This window comes from Oncorhynchus gorbuscha, linkage group LG14, assembly GCF_021184085.1.
Source record: "Oncorhynchus gorbuscha isolate QuinsamMale2020 ecotype Even-year linkage group LG14, OgorEven_v1.0, whole genome shotgun sequence".
NCBI lineage: Eukaryota > Metazoa > Chordata > Actinopteri > Salmoniformes > Salmonidae > Oncorhynchus > Oncorhynchus gorbuscha.
In genome coordinates this window covers 39,309,253-39,334,417 of record NC_060186.1, presented here as the reverse complement: position 1 = coordinate 39,334,417, position 25,165 = coordinate 39,309,253, and the positions used below count along the sequence as shown (strand labels likewise).

Genomic DNA, 25,165 nt, shown 5'->3' with positions numbered 1-25,165 from the left:
TCACTGTGCGTGCAGATGCACTCACACCTGCCTGTTGCCATTCCTGAGCAAGCTCTGTACTGGTGGTGCCCTGATCCCGCAGCTGAATCAACTTTAGGAGACGGTTCTGGCGCTTGTTGGACTTTCTTGGGCGCCCTGAAGCTTTCTTCACAACAATTTAACCCCTCTCCTTGAAGTTCTTGATGATCTGATAAATGGTTGATTTAGGTGCAATCTTACTGGCAGCAATATCCTTGCCTGTGAAGCCCTTTTTGTGCAAAGCAATGACGGCACGTGTTTCCTTGCAGGTAACCATGGTTGACAGAGGAAGAACAATGATTCCAAGCACCACCCTCCATTTGAAGCTTCCAGTCTGTTATTCAAACTCAATCAGCATGACAGAGTGATCTCCAGCCTTGTCCTTGTCAACACTCACACCTGTGTTAACGAGGGAATCACTAACATGTCAGCTGGTCCACAAATGCAGTGAACTTTTTTTTGGGGGGAAGGGGGATTCAGTTCATTTGCATGGCAAAGAGGGACCTGCAATTAATTGCAATTAATCCGATAACTCTTCAAAACATTCTGGAGTACATGTAAATTGCCATCATACAAACTCAGACTTTGTGAAAATGTATATTTGTGTCATTCTCAAAACTTTTGGCCACGGCTATGTGCCAGATCAAATGTTCTTCAGGCTGAGTAAACATGTTGCATAATGATATATGGTCAGAGGGGGCACTCTCATCCATTTACTTCAGTCTAGAACAGCAATTCAGATACATTCAGCCTGGTTGAATTAAACAAGGTTAGTTGCACTGTTCAAAATGGGCACACTGCATTACATTGTCGCTAGTTTATTTTTCACTGTTGTGTAACTTATCCTCAACCACTACCATTAATACTGAAACTAGAGTACTACTCGTTCTCTGATGTTGTATACAGATGTAGGATCTTCATTTGTGCAGGTTTGCAACAGCAGGAAAATAATGCTGCAGCAACAGGAAATGTGAACTATAATTAATGGACATTTTGTAAGGGTTGATACATTTTCATAAGGAAGAATCAAGTCTGAAATTGCAAAGTGGAAATTAAACTTCAGAAGCATTTTTAAGCCTAAACAAAACCCACACATTTTAAAATGTCCTGCCTTGGAGGAAAGTTATCCTGCAACAGGGTGATCTGATTAAGAGCCTACATATGTAATATATATTAGATTAATATAACACATATTAGATGTAGTGTAATAAACCCATACATTTATGAAAGACTGACTGGCATTAAGAAGTTTGTGCCATCAGCCTTTTCAACCGAGACATTTTTTCTGGTGAGAGCTGGTAGGGAACAGACATAGAACATATTGGGGGTAGACAATATTTTAATGTCAATTTAGATATTAAATGCACCCCAAAATTTTTTTTTTTTTCTTCCCCTAATTACCATGTGGGGGGATGTTTAAAAAAAACATGAATACAAATTTAGTGACTGGACTAAAATCACTTTTCTTTTAACAATTGCAACATCATGAGTCGATCTTAGGTACAGTAATACAATTTCATCATTGTGACATCACTAAGAGTCAAGGAACACGAACTAGCAGCTGCCTGGCTCCAGAGGTCAAATCACCTATCTTGGTCAATGAGAGAAGATTTGAAATAGACAAGATGGTGGCATACACATTGATTTAAATTTAATAACGGCGCACTTTCTAAATTCAAACAAACCCCCTGCAACTAGACATGGATGTTTAGAAGACACTGGTTGTCAGGAATTGAGGAAGTGTCGCCACGTTAAGGTTCGTCAAAAATTCTTTGTGTTACGCCAAACAGTACCTAATCTGTAACAGCTAATGAAGCATCAGGATCTTATCACATTAGTCCGTTACAATCTGTTAGCTAGGGTCAAAGGTGTTACATAATAATCAAGATCACTTCGGGTAAATATAATTCTGTGCTTTAGATGGGAAAATGAAAAACCTGAAATAAAAACACAAAGCATTTAAAAAAACAAAACAGAAATGAGTCAGTGCTAGAGATTTAAAAGAATAAGTACTCAGTGCTGAATGTCTGTTTTCTGCAGCAGCAGTTGTCCTCTTCAAAGGTAATCACTGATTCTGAGACTTTCACATCGCCACTCCATCTTCTTAATCTCGCCCACCCAGCCAGCTCAATCGGCCGTTGAGCTGGCAAGATTATTTTTGTACTACAGGACGAAAATGTGTACTGTATTACAGGAGTTGTGAAACAATCTTCCTTCGAGAGAATTCTATCCTCTACAGTGCTTTGAGGGCAATAGCAGCCACAACAGGTGGGGTGAGGTTCACAGAACCCCAAACCGTCACAACTCTATGCTCGCCGCTATGGGGACCCATGTTTTGTTTTTCAGACAGTTTTGTGCAAATTTGTAAAATGTTTTCTTACGTTCAATGCCCCTTAAAATGGGCAATGCATCCCATAATTTACAGTAAAAAAGTGCACCAATTCATGGTGAACATTATTTTGGGCTTCAGTAACAAAACTATACTTTCTGTTAAAATAACATGAAAAATAGTAATTTTACATGTTTACAGAAGTTCATTAAAAATCAAATAAAAACAAGCCTGCTTGCTCAAAACTATGTGAAATTGTATTACAGATCAAAAACTCATTACATTCGATTGCTGTTAAGTTATCGGTCCAGTTTTTCAGTGCCAAATGTGTTGTCATTGATCGGGTATAGAAGGATCGTTCCAGGTTTCCATCCATTGTGATCATGGTTTATCTTCAACCTTCAGCAAAGACTTCAAATGAAAAGTCATTTTCTCACGGCTGTGGTCGGAATGTTGGGGCACAGTTTCACCAACCCAGTGACTGGGTGGTTTGGGCAGGACACTTGGAGACGGGGGCTCGCTGAATTTAGCTCCAGCATAGATCTTCTCTCCGTCTTTGAGCTCCTCCTCGGGTACAAGCTCAGCTGGGGTTACATTCACGATCTTGGCACTTTCAGCTGAGTTGAAGGACTTCTCCTCTCGACAGAGGAGCTGGAAGGTAGCAGAGGGTGGCTTCTGGTGGCAACTGCTGTGGTTTTTCATTACTGAGAGAGCATTGCCAGGTGCATTAGAATGCCTACTCCTATGGCTCCGGGTGTTCAGATTCTGGGCATCTTGATTGTGTCTATTGAGGTTGTGGACAGACTGGCCTGCTGGTCCTGTGGCTCTCTCCACTCTCCCACTTTTTGACTTTAGTAGCTGGGAGGAAAGAAAAACTAAATTACATTCTCACAAGGGTCAAAACCATTCTAACACTGTTATGCAAATTGATTGCTAAGAAGAACACTTGAGGAAACAAACAATTGCCAGCCTTTTGTTAACATCTCAGGAACTGGCACATCGCCAGCATATTGAAATCCTTCAAAACAAGTAACCTAAATACCTCTAACACGTCTATTCTAGTCTTTTTTATTTATTTTTTTAAACAGTGTACAATGTGAACCTTATTCCTATAGGTCCATTGGTAATATTACCAGTGCCCGATTCCAAACATGTACACGCCGTTAGAAGTAGTTAACGTACGTCATTTTTTCCATTCAAAGTTGGCAGGCAGTCTCATTTGACTCTGCCTAGTTGTCGTTCAGAATCACTCTGGTACGTTAACCTTGTGAGTGCACTACTTTAGAACGGGGTCGTTGGTTGAATATCAGTGTAAATATGCAAACGTTGTTTTTTAGCCGTCAGAAATAAAGTAGGGGAAGGACTCCATCCCACTGCTTCAAGCGAATTTGTGTAATGTTTACACTATGAATGGTGGTTAATGGATACAAAGCGGCATACTATTTCATTAAGAATAAACAAATAAAACGACATACAAATGTACATGCACAGAATAAGTGCGAAAACAATCTCGTTCTCAAATTAACTCAATTGTATACCTCTTTCTTTGTTCCCTGTTTAAGATTGTGAAGGGTCAACGCAGTCGCCTGGGTCCGGTTGTTCGCGAACTCGGCACTCTGCACTGGGGATTTCGAAACTGCGACATTGTTGTCTGTCAGGTGCATGGGGTTGATCCTCGTCGGTTTTTGCTGGTGTGTCCGCTGTAACCCCAACGTTGTCGAACGCAATTTTCTCCCATCTTTCTTCAACATTGCTTGCTTTGGTTTGCTTAGGCTGGCCCCGACATGGTGGGATGTCAAAACGGATGGCTTATTGTTTTTAATAGGGTGACTTAGTGATTCGCCCAACATGACTTCAAAGTCCCGTGAAGGTGGCGAGGGAGGACACATCGACGAAATTAGAGAACTTTTGAAAAATAGTCCGGCAGCGTTAAGTTATTTACCTTACCACTTCGTTATCAACAGCTAACAGTAGCTAAAGTTAGTCTCTAGCTCGTCGCTGGCGGAACTGAAGTCTGTCCAAAAACCTCTCTGCAGTGTGTTTTTGATAATACATTGAAGACGAGTTCAACGATGTTGATGGCGTAGCTAGTTTCCCAATTCTACGCGAGGTTTTAGAAGACTCGAGATGGCGAAGAAGCGATGGACATCGCGCATGACAACTTCCTAACTACACGCTACTCGCAAAACCCCGGATGTAGGTAGCCGCCACCATTTTAACTGGATAATGCAGGAGAAGCACTAAATTGCAGACCTCCCACTTGGAAATTATTTAATGTATGTTGTCATTCATTCTCATGATGGGTATTTTCCGAGCCTGGGGATATCTATCTGACTGGCCGCCTGCCTCTCTGTCTGTCAATGTAACACAGCAATATAATCATTTTCATTACACATAGAGATGTTTTCCAGACACACATAATTGTTTTCTTCATGTGTCTGTCCTCTGAGCCAGGCAACCAGCACTGTTTTAGTATTCAGATCCCACCGAGGGAGGACATACAAGCTGTTGCTGAGCTCTTGTACATCTGCTTTCCTGGTTGGATCCAGCAGCATCAAATCAGCTAGGCAACAGCTTCTAGCTGGGGGGGAATGTCTCATCACATGAGCAGACCCTCTGTGATTGGTCATCCTGATCAACATTTTTTTCCATCAAATTTTATTTTCACACGTACACACACAGATATTATACAATGAGTGTTAAGATTTGGTGGTCTGATGTACACTCATAGTATAGTAGACAGCTGTCCTGGTCACATTTCCCCTAAATGAAGGGAATTCAAATTAATCCTATCACGGGCATATTTGTGCTCTACTCCTCTGCTTCATGAGCATGTGACATTTTCAACCTCTCCCTGACTGAGTCTGTAATACCTACATGTTTCAAGCAGACCACCATAGTCCCTATGCCCAAGGAAGTGAAGGTAACCTGCCTAAATGATTACCACCTCGTAGCACTCACGTCAGTATTCTTGAAGTGCTTTGAAAGGCTGGTTATGGCTCACAACAGCATCCTCCCAGATACCCTAGACCCACTCTAATTTGCATACTGCCTCAATAGATCCACAGATGATGCAATCTGAATCATACTCCACACTGCCCTTTCCCACCTGGACAAAAGGAACATTGACTACAGCTCAGTGTTCAACACCATAGTGCCCATGAAGCTCATTACTAAGCTAAGGACCCTGGGACTAAGCACCTCCCACCGCAACTGGATCCTGGGTTGACATTGTTTCAGATTGAGTGGAAAGAAAGAGCAATGAAGAGACACATTTCAACCTTCATAATACAACTATATTGTGTCTTAGAAAAAACTACTTAAGTAGTACTTTAAACTATTTTTACTTAAGTACTTTACACCACTGTTTTTGTGTCATATTTTATTGCGGTTGTACAATTTCATAATTTACAAAATATTCTTCCACACATTAAACAACGAGGAGTTTTGGGGTTAGTCTACCACCTAATGGTTATTTTAAGTAACTGCCATCTAATGGCAAAACAGCGCGGTGCACACTGGGAGAAATTGAGAATTAGATTTTAGTTCGTTCATGGACATTTATTTGGGTTCTTGAGAAAACGGAGAATTACCTCGACATTTGGACATTGAGCAACCGTGAGTAAAAAACTACACGTGGATAAATGTTCGTATTCCTGTATTAGACCATAAGGACTGGGTTAGGCCCTACATCTAACAAAATCAACCTCATTTTCAAGGCCCCAAATCCGCAGAGCATTGGCGCCCGAGAGCTCGCGGTGAAGGGTGATCACCCAGGAAACGTTACACCGATGTTCAGCTGACGGACTTGCTGTGGCTAACGTTAGCTACATCCTCAATTTGTGAAATTACCGTAGCCACTCTTGGGCAAAATGTCACACACTGGGCCTCCCCCTCGATGGCGGAATTGTCCTAGAAGAGGACAGCCTGTAGCAGGTGAGTTGCGAAAGCTTGTTGTGTTGCTACAACGTTGGCTAACGTTAGTAGCCACAATACTGGTGTTGTGGCGCACAAGCTACCTAGTTAACATTAACTGTCTCACGTTGTATTTACACAAGTCAATGATTCAGACCTTTTCAAAGCCTTTCGTTTGATCTACTAAGTATGTACTGGACGAGAACCACGCGTTACCTTAGACTAGAGACAATCCCTATGCTAACACTGTTAGCTAACGTTTTGTTAGCCCTTGTAGGCTAGTAAATTACATCACGTGTCACAACAAACCAGCATACGCATGTATTCATGTTAAAATGATTTGCCCAACAAGAAAAACTGACTAAACATGAAGCTAAAGTAAACACTAATGGTCGGTGTTTCTATAGCTACCCCAGCAAAAAAGGGTGTGTGTTTTTGTATTTAGGATTAGCCAGCCAGATTAGGCTACATGAAACGTCACATGCCATTCGTTTAGAATCATCAAAATGAATCATGCTTCTAGAAACCACATCTTCACAAGACGGGAGATGGGTCATAGTAACTTAAACTTGACAATGCTATTTTCATCATCTGTAATGTATACGGACATAACTCACATGCTCCTAATAAGACCCTTTTACCCAATTTACCAGGGAAAGTACAGGATTTAAGCAACAAATACTCAGAGGCTTTTCTAATTATTTTAGGGGATTTTAATGAAACACCTGATGAATCTGCTGATCGTTTTCCTCCTAGAACGAGTCAAAACCCTCAAAATAGTAACATTATCATTACATTATGCAAGGATCTCTGTGTTGAGGATGCCTGGCGTTATTTCAACCCTGATGCTAAGGGTTTTACCTGGACCAACAAAACTGTCACGTAAATCTAGAATAGATTTATTCCTAATTTCCTCTTTTATGTTACAGTTTGTTATAGATGTAGATCACCAGTTGGCTCCCATTTCTGATCATCACTTGATTTTCCTGAATTTACAAGCTACTAAAAAATCAAAAGGTACTCGGATATTGGAAATGAAACAACACACTTCTTAAAGATACTACTCTCATCTCATTGAAAACATCATCATTAGCTAAAGATATTTTTGCAAGAAAATACTTGGGTCATGGAAGTAGATGGGAATTTTTCAAATATAAAGTCAGAGTGGTAGCCATTAAACACACCAAAGAGCTGATGCACTTAAAGAACCTTAGAGAAAAGGAGATGATGAGCAAGTTTGACAGTTTTCTAAAGAAAGATAATCTATCTGAAAAAGAGGAGTCTGTATTCAAGTCTTTACAACTAGAATCTGAACAGCTTTACAAGGATCTGGCAAAGGGTGCCTTTGTAAAGACAAGAGCAAAATGGATTGAAAAGGGGGAAAGAAACACTAGTTACTTTTTTGAGAAGAGAAACTACAAGAGAAAATATTTTACTGCACTCAAAATTAACAATGTTTTATGAAAAGATCCTATTACAATATCATAATTTGTCAATTCCTTTTATGAAAACCTTTACAGCTCTCAGTTTCAGGAAGATTGTTGTGAAAGCTACATATGCCCCATACAGAATTATGTCCCTGCAATTGAGGATGATTTCCACTCAGTTTGTGATTCACCTGTGTCAATTGAAGAAATTAGAGAGGCTCTGAATTCAATGAAAAAAGGGAAATCACCTGGCCCTGATGGCCTGTCAGTTGAATTCTATACACAGTTTTGGGAGTTACTAGAATACCTGATTTTCAATATGTTTCAAGATTGCATTAAAAATGGGGAAATGGTCTCCACTATGAAACGGGGCCTTATTTCATTGATTCCGATGCCCAATAAAGACCCTTCTCTCATTGACAATTGGAGACCAATTACTTTATTAAATGTTGATTACAAATTGATTGCTCTGCTTTATGACAAAATATTACAGAAAGGAATAGATACCATTATAAATTAGACTCAAACAGGATTTATGAAGGGCCGTCACAAGCTCTAACATTCGTTTAGTCTTGGACCTTATAGATTATTCAGATGCAATTGACTCAGTTGTCCTATTTTTGGACTTCTGTAAAGCCTTTGACACAATTGAACATTAATTTCTCTCTAGGTCTCTTAAACTTTTTGGATTTGGTGGATAAAATGTTATTAAGGTAATTTGCATGTCTTACAAAGATATAAATAGTTCTGTGCTACTAAACCTTAATATTTCCAAAAGATTCAGTATCAACAGAAGTGTATGACAGGGATGCCCAATTTCCCCATTTTTATTCATTTTGGTTGTGGAACTTCTATCTCTAGATATTCTGAATAATGCAAATTTGTGTAGCTTAACCATTTTTAACAAAGAAATCAAAATGTCCCAACTGGCTGATGATACTACTCTTTTCTTAAGAGACAAAGACCAGGTCGCCTATGCCCTTAATGCTATAGCTGCATTTTCTATTGCATCATTCAGGATTAATATGTTTCTAAATGTAAAATCTTATATTTGACTCTGATGATAAAGAAATATCAAATATTCCTGTAAAGGACTGTGTTAAATATTTAGGAATACATCTGTCAAAAAACCATTTAGTCAGACAACATTTACATTTCTCTCCTAAAATTAAGAGAACTAAAAATATATTTAATAATTGGCTACAAAGAGATCTTTCTATACTTGGGAGAGTACTTCTGTCCAAGGCAGAGGGACTGTCTTGTTTTGTGTACACCTCACTATCGTTATGTGTAAATCCTGCTACTTTAAAGAGATCAATAGGACCTTTCTTGACTTCATCTGGAAAAATAAGTCTCACAAACTAAAAAATTAGTCCTTTCTAACAAAAGCGCTGAAGGCGGTCTAGAAGTGTTGGATTTTGTTGACATAAATAACACTTTCAAGATAAACTGGTTAGAAAAATGTTTGATCAATACTGATTCAATATGGTATTTCATTCCAAATAATGTGTTTAATAAATTGGGAGGTCTTCAATTGTTACTGAAATTTAATTATAGTCCTGGAAGTTTACCTGCCAAATTTGCCAATTTTTCCCCACATAAAGCTCTTTTGTGGAATAATTCAGACATAACTATAAGGAATAAGTCATTGTTCTACCCCAGCTTGCATGAGGAATATTGACTTTGTTCTTGATATTTTCTACAAGGATGGTAATATTCTCACATATGAACAATTTATAACATTGAAAGAGTTTCCAATACCTTTCAGAGTTTTTATTTCTGTGATCAAAGCCGTTCCCAGTGGTCTAACTACACTAATGAAAACTCATCTTAGCTTTGGTAATGATCACAAAGTTTATCCAGAACTCGGATTGGAAGGCGTGGGCTTACTTGAGAGAGCTTGTTGTAATAAATATATATAAGACACATTCTTCATTCACAAAACCAACTTACACCGAGAGGAAAGTTTTTCTGGAACACGCTTATTCCTGACATTGGCTGGAAAAATGCATGGTTAAGGCCTTACAAATACTGTATACCAAACAGTTATGGAAGTGCACTTCAACATTTTACATAAGATATATCCATGTAATTCTATGATATCCACATTTGTGGCTATAGATGATATCTGCATTTTCTGTGAAAAAGGTGAGAATCTGTCTCAGTTGTTCTTTGAATGTAAATTTGTGCCAGAATTTTGGGATAACCTTGCAAAATACTTATTTACCATTATGAACAATGCCTATGTTTTTGACATGAAAGATATAATATCTTACTATTGCAATGACAACAAGACCACTGAAATTATTGTACATTTTTTATTTTTTATTCTTGTTGCCAAATACTTCATACACAAACAAAAATTCCCAAATTCTATTCCAAAATTACAATTTTTTCTGATTGAATTCAACTATCTAATTAAAATATTAACCCTAGTGAATAACAACAAGAATAACATTTTCCTTAGTAAGATAAGATTTTTTCAGAGTGAATGCAATTGCATAATAAAAAATAAAAAATTGTATGTATTTTCTTGTTAATACCTGTGTTTTGTTAGACATGTTTGATGTAGCAATGTAAGTAGATTTGTGTATTATAAAAAATAAAATATATCATGCTTACTAGGGGCGCTCCTTTTTACGTTTTATTTAATGCAAATTGGCCATTAACGACGTATGGAAAACACAGGGCAGTGAGTGTAGATACATGTGTGGTACTGTTTTCATGGTGTCTGCATATGTTGTGACCTGTCTGCGACCCCTCTTACTTTCACTGTCTCACCAGGTAAATTCCTGCCAATGAAAACTATGTTGGGCCCCAAGTATGATGACAAAGTGCCAGAAGAGAACCGGTTTCATCCAAGCATGCTTTCCCAGTATTTAAAGAGTCTAAAGGTATGTCTTTCCTGATGTTGAAATGTGTTTATTAGTAATTTGTCTCGGTTTGGGAAATTATACTGTAACGACCCTGGGTTTATAAGAGCGGATATCGAGTCTGCCGCTTGAGCATGCTTTTGGGGCACAGTGTGCTGAACTTGGGGCTGGAAGGTTGAAAGTTCGAGACCTGCTCCCTGCCTGTTTCATTACATTGGTGTTAGAAGTGATCGGACTTTCCATCCATGAACGTGCGTGTGCATGGCCAGTGAGTGCATTCCTATCAGACATTGAGACGCAAACTAGTGCGAGGACGTGCTCTTTGAAAAGAGGGAGTTGTGTTACGACCCTGGGTTTATAAGCGCAGATATCGACTCTGCTGCTTGAGCCTGCTTTTGAGGCACAGTCGATGGCGCGCTGGACTTTCGGCTTGAAGGTTGAGGGTTCGAGACCTGCTCCCTGCCTACTTCATTACAATACATTTGTGCTCAATTCATCACTGTAGTCTAATGTCAACATATGTTTTGTGTCTTCTCTAGGTTAAAATGGGTTTGCTTGTTGATCTAACAAACACTACTCGCTTCTATGACCGCAACGAGATCGAAAAAGAGGGTGTTAAATATGTGAAGCTTCAGTGCAAAGGGTATGTATGAGTGACCTGTTTTTAAAACTAAATATTAATTGTCTATGTTTACACATACAAATGCCACCAACTCAAAATAATGGCATCATTTCTTGATTGAAATGTTGTGATGAGTTCCTTCCTTGTTTAGCCATGGAGAGTCTCCTTCAGCAGAGACCACTGCGATGTTCATCAGACTATGTGAGAACTTCATGGAGAAGACTCCAACTGAGTTAATAGGTAAGGAATGTTTGTACTTGACCTGTACATTTCTTCTTCGTTGTCAGACAATGTCCCAGGGTCTGGCGTGTTCTTCATGTGGAAAAACATGTTATTTTTGAATTTTTTTAGTAAGAGTCGTGAGGTGTAATTCATTTACGTGTTAACCTGGTGCAACAATATCCCAAAGAACAGAAGTCTCCTCTTTGGGGGCGTTGTATTATAGCATATGCCTTCATATCACTACAAAACATACAGGAACTCAAATCCTTCTGTTCACCTGATTTAGAATTCCTCACAATCAAATGTAGACCGCATTATCTTCCAAGAGAATTCTCTTCGATTATAATCACAGCCGTATATATCCCCCCCCCAAGCAGACACATCGATGGCTCTGAACGAACTTTATTTAACTCTTTGCAAACTGGAAAACATTTATCCGGAGGCTGCATTCATTGTAGCTGGGGATTTTAACAAAGCCAATCTGAAAACAAGACTCCCTAAATTTTATCAGCATATCGATTGCACAACCAGGGGTGGTAAAAACCTTGGATCATTGTTACTCTAACTTCCGCGACGCATATAAGGCCCTGCCCCGCCCCCCTTTCGGAAAAGCTGATCACGACTCCATTTTGCTGATCCCTGCCTACATGCAGAAATTAAAACAAGAGGCTCCCACGCTGAGGTCTGTCCAACGCTGGTCAGACCAAGCTGACTCTACACTCCAAGACTGCTTCCATCACGTGGACTGGGACATGTTTCGTATTGCGTCAGATGGGAATATTGACGAATACGCTGATTCGGTGTGCGAGTTCATTAGAACGTGCGTCGAAGATGTCATTCCCATAGCAACGATAAAAACATTCCCTAACCAGAAACCGTGGATTGATGGCAGCATTCGCGTGAAACTGAAAGCGCGAACCACTGCTTTTGTAATCAGGGCAAGGTGTCTGGCAACATGACTGAATACAAACAGTGCAGCTATTCCCTCCGCAAGGCTATTAAACAAGCTAAGCGTCAGTACAGAGACAAAGTGGAATCTCAATTCAATGGCTCAGACACAAGAGGCATGTGGCAGGGTCTACAGTCAATCACGGACTACAAGATGAAATCCAGCCCAGTCACGGACCAGGATGTCTTGCTCCCAGGCAGACTAAATAACTTTTTTGCCCGCTTTGAGGACAATACAGTGCCACTGACACGGCCTGCAACGGAAACATGCGGTCTCTCCTTCACTGCAGCCGAGGTGAGTAAGACATTTAAACGTGTTAACCCTCGCAAGGCTGCAGGCCCAGACGGCATCCCCAGCCGCGCCCTCAGAGCATGCGCAGACCAGCTGGCCGGTGTGTTTACGGACATATTCAATCAATCCCTATACCAGTCTGCTGTTCCCACATGCTTCAAGAGGGCCACCATTGTTCCTGTTCCCAAGAAAGCTAAGGTAACTGAGCTAAACGACTACCGCCCGTAGCACTCATTTCCGTCATCATGAAGTGCTTTGAGAGACTAGTCAAGGACCATATCACCTCCACCCTACCTGACACCCTAGACCCACTCCAATTTGCTTACCGCCCAAATAGGTCCACAGACGATGCAATCTCAACCACACTGCACACTGCCCTAACCCACCTGGACAAGAGGAATACCTATGTGAGAATGCTGTTCATCGACTACAGCTCGGCATTCAACACCATAGTACCCTCCAAGCTCGTCATCAAGCTCGAGACCCTGGGTCTCGACCCCGCCCTGTGCAACTGGGTACTGGACTTCCTGACGGGCCGCCCCCAGGTGGTGAGGGTAGGCAACAACATCTCCTCCCCGCTGATCCTCAACACGGGGGGCCCCACAAGGGTGCGTTCTGAGCCCTCTCCTGTACTCCCTGTTCACCCACGACTGCGTGGCCACGCACGCCTCCAACTCAATCATCAAGTTTGCGGACGACACAACAGTGGTAGGCTTGATTACCAACAACGACGAGACGGCCTACAGGGAGGAGGTGAGGGCCCTCGGAGTGTGGTGTCAGGAAAATAACCTCGCACTCAACGTCAACAAAACTAAGGAGATGATTGTGGACTTCAGGAAACAGCAGAGGGAACACCCCCCTATCCACATCGATGGAACAGTAGTGGAGAGGGTAGCTAGTTTTAAGTTCCTCGGCATACACATCACAGACAAACTGAATTGGTCCACTCACACTGACCGCGTCGTGAAGAAGGCGCAGCAGCGCCTATTCAACCTCAGGAGGCTGAAGAAATTCGGCTTGTCACCAAAAGCACTCACAAACTTCTACAGATGCACAATCGAGAGCATCCTGGCGGGCTGTATCACCGCCTGGTACGGCAACTGCTCCGCCCTCAACCGTAAGGCTCTCCAGAGGGTAGTAAGGACTGCACAACGCATCACCGGGGGCAAACTACCTGCCCTCCAGGACACCTACACCACCCGTTGTTACAGGAAGGCCATAAAGATCATCAAGGACATCAACCACCCGAACCACTGCCTGTTCACCCCGCTATCATCCAGAAGGCGAGGTCAGTACAGGTGCATCAAAGCTGGGACCGAGAGACTGAAAAACAGCTTCTATCTCAAGGCCATCAGACTGTTAAACAGCCACCACGAACATTGAGTGGCTGCTGCCAACACACTGTCATTGACACTGACCCAACTCCAGCCATTTTAATAATGGGAATTGATGGGAAATGATGTAAATATATCACTAGCCACTTTAAACAATGCTACCTTATATAATGTTACTTACCCTACATTATTCATCTCATATGCATATGTATATACTGTACTCTACATCATCGACTGCATCCTTATGTAACACATGTATCACTAGCCACTTTAACTATGCCACTTTGTTTACTTTGTCTACACACTCATCTCATATGTATATACTGTACTCGATACCATCTACTGTATGCTGCTCTGTACCATCACTCATTCATATATCCTTATGTACATGTTCCTTATCCCCTTACACTGTGTATAAGACAGTAGTTTTGGAATTGTTAGTTAGATTACTTGTTGGTTATCACTGCATTGTCGGAACTAGAAGCACAAGCATTTCGCTACACTCTCATTTAACATCTGCTAACCATGTGTATGTGACAAATAAAATTTGATTTGATTTGAAAACAGAATTTCAAAGTAAGAGTAGGTCCAAGTTTGTACACTAGGGGGAGCCAGGAAATAACTACCAACAATTTCTCATCTTATCAGTCACCTTCTCTTCCCAATATTCTTTCAGGTCTTTATGATATGATGCATTTTGTGTTTGTAAATACTATAAAACAGGTTCGCAAAATGTTATAAAATTAATCCGATCTAGGTCCTCCCGAGTTGGCGCTGTGGTCTAAGACACTGCATTGTAGTGCTTGAAGCTTCACTACAGACCTGGGTTCGGTCCCAGGCTGTGTCACATCCCAGGCTGTGTGTCATTAGCCAAGCGTCGCCCGATTAGGTGAGGGTTTGGTTGGGGGGTCTTTACTTGACTCATCGCGCTCTAGCGACTCCTTGTGGTGGGCCGGGCCCCAGCAGCCAGACTTCTGGCGTTAGTTGGACTGTTTCCTCTGACACATTGGTGCGGCTGGCTTCCGGGTTAAGCAGGCGGTTGTTAAGAAGTGCATGTTTTGCATGTTTCAACTATCACAAACAGACGACCAGGATGCTTTAAATGATTCTCCTGATGTCTAAATTGTTGCACTGCACTGTTCCCATGGACACTATGGCTGTGTCTGAAATCTGTCTCTTACTACTTATTTACACTGCAAAATGTGTACCAATTGTACTACATACTATTTAGATCGTACTGTTTAGTGATTAAGAGCGTTGGGCCAGTAACCGAAAGGTTGCTGGTTTGAATACTCGTGGTAACTAGGTGAAAGCTCTGACTAGCCCTTGAGCAAGGCACTTAAATGACAAATCTAAATGTAGTGTAGTAAAAAACGAATACAGTAAGCAACAAATATCAGCATACTAGGATAATCCTACTGAGAATGAGTAATCTAGTGTGCCATTAAGTTAATTCCTGCCACTCGTTCATTTTGGTACAGTGCGTCTCCTCCACTGATTATAAGCTGTTGTCAGACACATGTGGGTCTCTAAAGACGATTCCCTTCCTCAGTAGTGTGCAACGAATTCTAATAGATGAAAAGCCGAAAGGTGTATGACATCCTGGCATTTAAAGCATACTACATTTAAAATATTTCACATATTATAAGTCTATGTTTTTTGGATACCCAAAATGCGTACTATTTAGAATGCAAGTACGGGTATTCAGACATGGCGACTTTTGGCAAAGCTCCGTCCAAGGCTAATGGAGCACCGAGGTGTACTTCCAAGCTATGACCAGCAGGGGGCTCTGTGGCACTCTGTTGTGACCTCTGGTAGTGCAGTTCCACAGCAACCTGGGTTCCGGCTGCTCGCCCCTCAGTGCCGTGTTGTAAATGAAATTGTTGGAACCCCAGGGTTGAATATATGAATGTCATTATAAAAATGTTGTCTGTCGGCCACCCATTGATATTTATCTGTTCTCTCTGGTATTAATGCAGACGTCGAAATTAGACAGCAGGACTGGTGAATGTAACTCTGTATTCTTTTGGGGGGGGGGGGTAGATCAGCTATGAAATTAGCAGACAAATTTGTCATCAAATAACATTTCCTTGCATCATTCCTCCTCAAATAAAAATCCTCATCATTACCGGAGACTTCATCTCCATTTCCATCTTCCCCTTTAAAGTTGATATAAACCGCTGAATAACAATGGCCGAGGGAGATGCTTCACAGACTGAGGCCTAGAGTCTAAAATCCAACCTGTTCCCCCCCCCCCCCCCCCTCCTCAAATCACATATGAATGCTGATAGATGCTCCGCCACTGACATAAGTTTTAAAGAGTGAAGATTTTGTTTGCCCCTATTATACTTCCCTGCTTTGAAAAATAAATTAACCGATTCCCTGTGTGCCCTGGCTGTTTCTCTGTCCTTCTTCCACCCCTCCCCTAACGTTAGATCGGGCCTGCCGTTCGTATTCGCAAAGCGACTCCGTGTAAGAATGCTGATCGAGGATCAGGTTCTCCCTGTCCGGTCATTATCTAAAAAAAGCTTAAACGGATCCTAGATCAGCACTTCTACTCTGAAATGCTTTATGAATACGGGCCCTTTGTGTATGTAGCATAAACTCCAGACATAGTGTCAGATAGTGGTTGGTGAACTGGTTTTACAGTAACTGTTCAGTGTTTTCAAATTTCAATGAAATATGATCTTTATTTACTTACAATATGAGTGAAATTGTTGGTAATTGAGTATGTTAAAAAGCTGTTTTTCTGTGTTGGAATGGTGTGGGCGTACCCCAACAACAGAATGGTCTGGGTATATACCGGTCATTCAAAATATTTATGCAAGTAGACCGCTGATTGGCCAGCTCATCTTTCTCTAGAGCTCTTATTTGCAAGCTGGTCCTCCTCAAGAAGATGACATCATGTTCTGTTTGATGTGGGGTTATTTGTAAGTTGTTTTTTCCCCCTGCAATTTATGCTTTGGCCATAAATGTGTTTTGACCCCTTTCTGTGTTTGCAAACGTTGCCGCACAAGGGCAATGCTCGCAAGTTGGTGGCAGAACACGGAAGGGGATCTTATAGGATACCAGCATAAAAAGAATGAGTGCATTTCACACTACTTTTGTATTATAATTTGATTTTAAGGCTCGTATGAATGTCCTGCTTAATATAATGTTTGGTCATTGAAAATCAACTGCTTTATACTTAAAAAAAAACCCACTTCAATGGCTCTTTGGCTAGTTTTTTTTTACAGCCTATTTTCAATTAGCATTCTAGCTAACAACTACTGCATCCCACATTTTTATTTGTGAAAAGATCACAACCAAATTTAATCTTAGCGACTGTTCAAGAAAGAATCAAAACTGTGTACGCGTATCAGAACCCCAAAAAGGTATTGTGTTTAGAAGTAATGCAAACGTAAATCTAGGGTGTGTTGAATGGGCGCAGATGATGATGGCTTTGTTACTGCAGCCAGGAGTCGCACGCATCTCTGCGTGACGTCAGTGTGTTGTGTACTGGAACGAGGTCTATAGGACTAGTCAACATTATTTGGATGTTAGTTAACAAAATATGACCTTATTAAGTGAGATTTTCAATGGGCAGTTAATTTAAAACCCCTTAGAGTCGATTGACGCACATGATACAAAATCTCCAATATCCATAAGTTTAAGCTACAGAGATCTGCTGATGTCTCACTTCAGCATCTTTAGTGAAAGGTGGCAGAGCTAGAGCAGTGTTTGTCAGTCTGTGAGACATCCCGAAAATCGATCTTATCACGATTTAATCAAATCTATGCTAGTATAGAGAGTTTTGTGCCTACCCCAAGAAAGGTGTTAAATATGTAAATAAAACAACAAATATATCTCCTAGAAATTAGACACTTTTTTTTATGACCTTTTGTTTTTCCATTTTATGAATGTTATTCAATGCGTTTCAATGGGATTTGGTACTAAAGGCCAAATTGAATATTTTATCAATTGAATCAATAAAGTTTTTTTTTTTTTAATGATCCATGGTATGACCATCGTATATTATGCGTAGCCAGGCCACCAGTTCCACCACCTCCTGTCTTGACATATAGGATTCATGTCATGCATGTAATAAGATGGTTAGAAAGTGACAAGGTTATTGAACTGCCTCATTTGCGTTTTGTTGAATACAAGTGTGTGTGTGCGCGCGCACACCAATTGTAGTGACAGATGGGCACTTTGCTTTATTGACATGTGCAGTGTCTTTCTCTCTTCTCCCACAGGTGTCCACTGCACGCACGGCTTCAACCGGACAGGCTTTCTGATCTGTGCTTACCTGGTGGAGAAGTTGGACTGGAGGTAAGGCCTAGCTATCCCAATCAATCAACACCCCACAGAACTGTGTTTAACACACACACACACACAGAAGTCATGTGTGAATCTCACTGCCAAATCACACGTTCACGTATTCCAACATTGAACACACAACCAACACAATTCCCAGAGTGGTATGGCTTGCATCACTTCTGTGTGTTCAGGATGGACCCCTGCAGTCCTCTTAGGGGTGGAGCCATGCTGCTGTGGATGCAGACTTAAGCCTTGTGGTTGACCGGGTTGGGTTCTATCAGAGACTTCTATTACAACTATTTCTACCTGCATAAACCATATGATAAGCGCCAATACAAAACTGGCCACTTCATTGAAACAGCTCTGCAATAGAAGTCTCTGGGTTCTATATACAGTACCAGTCAAAAGTTAGGACACGCTGACTCATTCAAGGTTTTTCTTTCTTTTTTAAAAATGTCTACATTGTAGAATAATAGTGAATACATCAAAACTATGAAATAACACATGGAATCATGTAGTAACCAAGAAAGTGTTAAACAAATGAAAATATATTTTAGATTCCACAAAGTAGCCATCTCTTGCCTTGATGACAGCTTGACTGTGTCCCAAATGTAATGTCACAAGGAGGGATGCTGTCAGTGTCAATAAAGTCGCGCTTGGGGAAAGACAGAGGCTCCCAGGCTGGTGGTGAAGAGTCAACTCCACACCTGACACCAGAGGTGCTGAATCATTTACTGCAGTGGAAAAGAAAGGCAGGGGATGATTGTGTCTTTAGGCAGGAAGAGAATGTGTATTTGTAAATGGGTCTAGGAAAGGTTAGCGGAATCTGTAAATTCCCTTGGGCTCAGCGTTGGAGGTATAGGCAGGATGAGGATGAACAACCTCACCCCCCCCTCTCCCATTTCCTCTGGTTAAATAGTCCCACAGTACACACAGACGGAGAGAGTCTGAGATGTGCATCAGTTCTGGTTCTGGATGACAATATCACATGTGGTTGATATTTCCTTTCTCACACTGTCAGCCACAGAATCAGTCAGCAGACATACAATAACTACTCTGCTACTTAGCAGCGATCTGATCAGATACGTTTGTTGAAGGATTTTTGACAGGTTTGGCCATTGGTCAGATAGGACTGTTGAGCTGAGACATCTAGTACACTGATGGCTCATTGACGTCCTGTCTCTAAGGAGGTCTGCTGTGAGGCTAGAGCGCCTGACTGATGTTTTTTTGGGGGGGTAAACAATTGTTTTTATTGGATCAAGGTGATGTGGTGGCAACCAGCGCTGAACAATACGTTTTTTTTTGGCAGCTGTCAGCGCAGCCAGCCAAACCTTGCATTGTTTCTCGTTCAGCTGCGTACCGCAGGGCCCTACCGTGCGACCATTTTACTTGCATATGCGTCTAAATGTTTTGCTGTGCGACCTGAAATATTAATTTAGGAGCATTAGTGCGCCTAGAAAAATGAAGCATTCTAACTTTAATACCCCCAAATATTTTTAATTGTGCTCCTGAATTTCTTTGTGTGCGCCTTCATTTTTTACTTAGGTGCCCACGTGCTCCTTGTAATATATATTTTTTAAAGATCAGCGTAGAGCCCTGTACCTGAATCATCATTAAGTAGAAGAGGAATTGGTTCAAGGGGCACAGTTTTCTCAATCATGTCAGACTGAATAGGTTACACTTTTCAAATCTCATGACAATCCAGGGCCTGACTGATGCTCTGTTGTGTTCCTCTGTTTGTCTCTTGATGTGGGTCAGTGTCGAGGCGGCAGTGGCTGCTTTCGCCCAGGCCCGTGCCCCTGGGATCTACAAAGGCGACTACCTCAAGGAGCTCTTCCGTCGCTATGGAGACGTCGAAGATGCCCCCGCCGCCCCCGCGCTGCCAGAGTGGTGCTTCGACGACGACGACGGCGACCAGGACGACGATGGCAACGTGATTGGCCAAGAGTCTCAGTCAGGCCCCTCCTCCTCTGAGTCGGCGCCGGGGAAACGGAGGAAGGAGAGACTAAAATTTGTGAGACTCCGACTGACTGAGAAAAGAGAGGGCACTGGGGAAATGGGCTGTTTCCAAGTAGAGAGGCTGTGTCCCTAATGGTAAACTAACCCCTATATAGGAAATGCATTGCCATTTGGGATGCAGTCTGAGAGTGACTGGGGAAATGGGCTGTAGCTTAGGAGCTGAGAGAGGATATCCATTGGTTCTGCTCCAGATGACACATAGCTCATGTGGTGTGACTGAGAGCCGCGTGGGACCCTCTGATATTGGTGCTCTCAAAATGTACATCATATGCCTCTTAACTCGGTACAAGAGGAGACTCCTCTGAAGTGATACAAACGAGGGCAAATTTGCTTAAATCCCCAGAAAGATATAAAAAAAGATACGGGGCCCTCATCTATTTTTCAATCTGCATCCCAAATGGCACTCCTATTTAGTGAACTACTTTGGACTAAGGCACATAGAGCTCTGGTCAGAAGTAGTGCACTATTATAGGGAATAGGATGCCATTTGGGACATAGTCTGTCACATACCCAATGAGTGCACCACACCTTGGAATGATGGCATTAGATAACAGAAATTCTTCCCCTAATGTAATTTCTTGGCTGTTTCCCCGAGCTGTTAGGATTGTGTGTTTTGAATAGGACGTCAATGTATTTTTTTAAATGTCTTCTCCCAAATGTCCAAGTCCCAACCTGTTGTGTGCTCTCTCTTTCTCAGGGTGCTATATTCGTGGAGGGGGTCACAGTGAAAGGCGTCACACAGGTCACCACACAGCCTAAATTGGCCGAGATCCAACGGAAGTGTCAGGAGTTTGCGGAATGGGAAAAGTGAGGATTCTTTCTCTCTACTGATCTCTTTCTCCATCTCTCTCTCTTTGTCATATATTCCCTTCTAGTAGCACGGTGTGTGTGTGTGACTCACTCTTACTGGAGATTTTTATAGGCTTTGTACTGTTATAGGCGTCTGCATGCTTCCCATCCAAAACAGTTTGTGCATATTGTTTTGGGTGTATTTTTAGTATATATATATTTTCTTACCCCTTTTTCTCCCCAATTTTGTGGTATCCAATTGGTAGTTAGTCTTGTCCTATTGCTGCAACTCCTGTACGGACTCGGGAGAGGCAACGGTAGAGAACCGGTGCGTCCACCGAAACACAGCCCAACCAAGCTGCAGTGCTTGTTGACCCAATGCTCACTTAACCCGGAAGGCAGCCGCCCCCAATGTGTCAGAGGAAACACTGTACACCTGGCGACCGTGTCAGCTTGCACTGCTTCCGGGCCGCCACAGGAGTCGCTAGAGTGCGATGGGACAAGGATATCCTGGCCGGCCAAACCCTCTCCTAAACCGGACGATGCTGGGCCAATTGTGCGCCGCCCCATGTCTCCTGGTCGGCTGCGACAGACCCTGGACACAAACCAATTTTATGACGTTTTTGTCTTCAGCAAGGGTTTTTTCGGCTGTTCGTGCACTCACCATTTTTTCTTGTGGTATGCCGAAGGGTGGTAGCCGAAGTCTATGGCCCTTCGTTGGTGATTGGTCAACAGTAAGGATTCTTCAATTAAGTGTTTGTCATTCAATGAGAGACTTGTTTTCATTCAATTGAGAATTACTGAACCAAACATCTTAGCTGGAAGTAAAATTGTGCGGCTAAGTCCGCGGAACAAAATAACTCAAGAAATCAAGTATTTTTTATAATCTTAGATGAATTTGGACTTGTTGGATGAAGTGTACACTGGCTACGGTGTCTTGAGGGCGAGACTACTATTGCCCCTTTTTGTCTCGTTTTTCAAGATAAGGTCTTAAGGGAGTATGTGAGGCACAGACATTCACTTCGCCAAGCTGAATTCTGCTAGGAGCAAACCGAACCTAGTATGCAGACGCCTTAAGCGGTACAAGGGTAGGAAATGACTGTTCTGCCGTAGGTGTCTTTTTTTCTTTACTAGCGATATGGAGGAATTGTGGTGTTTCAGCTCTACAGCATCATGTCTCATATAAGAGAGGAGTTTCATGTAAGAGTTTTATAAAGCCGTCTGAATTTCCAATCGCTGATGTTCTCACCAGGACATTGTTGATAAAAAGGGTATTCTGTGTGTGTTCTAGGTCCGGGTTTCCAGGTGCTCAGCCCGTGTCCATGGACAGGCGGAACCTTCGCTTTCTGGAACAGAATCCCTACAAGGTCAGCTGGAAGGCCGACGGCACACGGTGAGTCCCTCGTCTTTCGGTGTCCTCTCTCTCCTATATGACCACAAAGGGCTCACAACAGGTGGGTTAATACACTTGTAAAATTCCTATCCAACTGTGCTTCACTGGAGGACTTGAATATGAATCAATTTGTGCAGTGGATTTGGCTATTTAGCTGTTTTCTCTCCTCTCCCTGGTATTTAGCTTCTAGTCCTCACTGACAATATGCAGGAATATTATAGTGTGCAGCACATGCCTTTTTATATGGCAGTATCTGACTGGGCACTCGGCACTGATCCCCTGGCTTCATTTATCATTCATTTTCCTGGCCTTTTAGTCAGGGCTGTGAGCTGAATACTAACATTGTTCCCGTACACTGCAAACATGGATTTTAATCGTCTTCGATTAGCCCGGCGCACTTGAGTCGCAGCGCTACTCGGTTTGTGTGGAGGTTGGCTTTAATTGCAGATTGGCTGGACAGAGGAAGCCACAGGAGTACCCAGGGGCTGTGGCTGTCTCCCACAAATCTCCTTCCCACTGGAATAAGACTCCCAACAGACTAACACAGATCATCTTTCCAATCACTTTTCAGTGTGAATTGTTTTGCCTTCCCATACCCTGGAGGCCAGCATCCTGTCCAGGTGCTGTACTTGTTTTTAGTATTCTGGCGGCCTGTGCTGAAACACTTCCTCTCTTGATACGCTGGTGAATATTTCATGAAGCAATGCAGTCAATTTGAGAAATTTGACATATCAGTGCTTTCATTTCCTGAGGGAGTGAGGTGAGTGGTCAGTGGAGACCTGGCACCCATCCAAGAAGGAACTACCATGTCCAACCAGCTCTCTTCAGCTACCAACCCTTGGTCAATGTCACTGATGGGGGTCCTTGGCGCTCTGGGTCTTTTTGAAAAAAGGCCCCAGACGCTCGTACTTATATAAGTGAGAAGAATCAGGCCTACCTCAATCATTTAGGGGCAATTCCCTTCGTCGGTACAAAGGCGGTCGGTCCATAGGCTGATGGCAGGCCGTGCTTAGAGCAGATTTAGGTTTTCCAGAGCCGAGATGGGTTTCCCATCTAAAACTCCTGGCTATGTCCCAAATGGCACACTATTCCCTACATAGTGTGCTACTTTTGACCAGGGCCCATAGGGCTAGTGAATTATATAGGGTGCCATTTGGGACGCAGGCCCCATGTGCTGTTCAGATAAATGAGAGTTACTTGTTTTCTCCTGAGAGCCCAGCCAGGCCTTTTTATTCAATTTGCAATGGCTCGCCTGTGGTGGAACCACTGCCTTCCCGCCCACTGCCTTCCCGCCCACTGCCTCACTGCCTTCCCGCCCACTGCCTTCCCGCCCACTGCCTGCTTGCCTTTCAGCTTTCCTCCAACCACTTCTTACAATGTTCCTTCATCTTATTGCCACTTTAATGCATCTCCAATCGCTTATTGTACAGGAGATGAAACAAGATCACGCTATGGCTTTTGCTTATTTGTTTCCCCTGGCCTGCATTCCAAAGTACATTATGAATGAGCCCTTGTGGGTTGGAAGCCATGGTAAATGTTCAAATTGTTGCTCTGTAGTTTTTGTTGTTGTAATATCAATTGGGATTGAGTCGTGCCAGTTCATTCATGCATGACTGAGTAGCGTCATCATGAACAGGTCCCAGTCGTTGTTTAAATGCCCAGTTGGAAGGGAAGCAAAGATAATGGAAGTGAAAGTAGTGGGAAGTCATTGAATAAATGCAAGTCTGTCAGAAATTGACGTTGATCTGTCCTTTGCTGGAGCAAATTGAGCCCTTCACACCAGATAAAGATGTCTTATCACACAATGCACAGTACTGCTCCATCAGTACACCAATAACAGGGCTTAGAGATATCGAAGCAATGATACTTCCTGAGATTTGCCTTCGGGGATTGCTTTCTGGCTGATGCAGCTGTCTACCTTTTACTTAACCTTTTAACATGCTGTCTGGTATCTATCCAGGTTACAGCTCAATGCTACAAGCACTCTGAGACTCCATTCTCTCCATCCCTCAGAGCTTCTCATCACTCAGCAAGAGACCTCTTACCTTAGGTGTATTCATTAGTTGGAAATCTGTTGCTAAAACGTTTACTGTTTGCTGTAGGAAGTAAATGGAATGAAACTGGGAGGGACCTACCTGAATTTTTTTCCAATAAACTCTTGTCTTTGTTGCAAAAACAATCTGTTTGATACACCCTTTGATACACCCCTTGACATCTCTTACAGAAGGTGTGGGCAACCCTGGTCCTGGAGTACCGCAGGCACTTCATATTTTTTAATTAACCGACCTGGAAGACCAGGTGTTATGAATTAAGGCACTCACTTAACTGATCTATTGACCAGGTGTGGTGCCCACGTTGGAACATATTCCTGTAGTACCTGTGGCACTCCAAGACCAGTTTAGCCTCCCCTGTCTAACAGTAACTGTCCAGTGAAGATATGGATACAGTACCAGTCAAAAGTTTGGACACGTACTCATTCAAGGATTTTTCTTTATTTGTACTTTTCTTTTTTCTTTTTTATATAATAGTGAAGACATCTAAACTATGAAATAACACACATGGAATCATGTAGTCACCAAAAAGGTGTGGAATTTCTTTACTTCTTAATGCGTTTGAGCCAATCAGTTCTTGTGACAAGGTAGGGGGGTATACAGAAGATATCCCTATTTGGTAAAAGACCAAATC

The 25,165-nt window shown here is 42.2% G+C and overlaps 2 protein-coding genes across 2 annotated transcripts in view; one reads left to right on the top strand and one right to left on the bottom strand.

Annotated features, from left to right (window-relative positions):
• Positions 1–312: 312 nt before the first annotated feature.
• Positions 313–4,535, bottom strand: pnrc1 (proline-rich nuclear receptor coactivator 1). Its single transcript, XM_046298025.1, has 2 exons — positions 3,886–4,535; positions 313–3,205 (listed from the first exon to the last, which is right to left on the bottom strand). Exons 1-2 carry the CDS (start codon positions 4,234–4,236, stop codon positions 2,729–2,731), a joined length of 828 nt encoding a protein of 275 aa, XP_046153981.1. The 5' UTR covers positions 4,237–4,535; the 3' UTR covers positions 313–2,728.
• A 1,280-nt stretch (positions 4,536–5,815) lies between these two features.
• The window catches only part of rngtt (RNA guanylyltransferase and 5'-phosphatase), a 146,023-nt gene continuing 126,673 nt past the window's right edge, over positions 5,816–25,165 (top strand). The window contains exons 1-9 of the mRNA XM_046298024.1: positions 5,816–5,965; positions 6,067–6,283; positions 10,474–10,583; positions 11,102–11,205; positions 11,336–11,424; positions 18,216–18,291; positions 20,038–20,293; positions 20,996–21,105; positions 22,379–22,480. Of these exons, the coding sequence (XP_046153980.1) occupies positions 6,220–6,283; positions 10,474–10,583; positions 11,102–11,205; positions 11,336–11,424; positions 18,216–18,291; positions 20,038–20,293; positions 20,996–21,105; positions 22,379–22,480 (911 nt within the window). The 5' untranslated portion in view covers positions 5,816–5,965; positions 6,067–6,219. The remainder of the gene's footprint in view (positions 5,966–6,066; positions 6,284–10,473; positions 10,584–11,101; positions 11,206–11,335; positions 11,425–18,215; positions 18,292–20,037; positions 20,294–20,995; positions 21,106–22,378; positions 22,481–25,165) is intronic.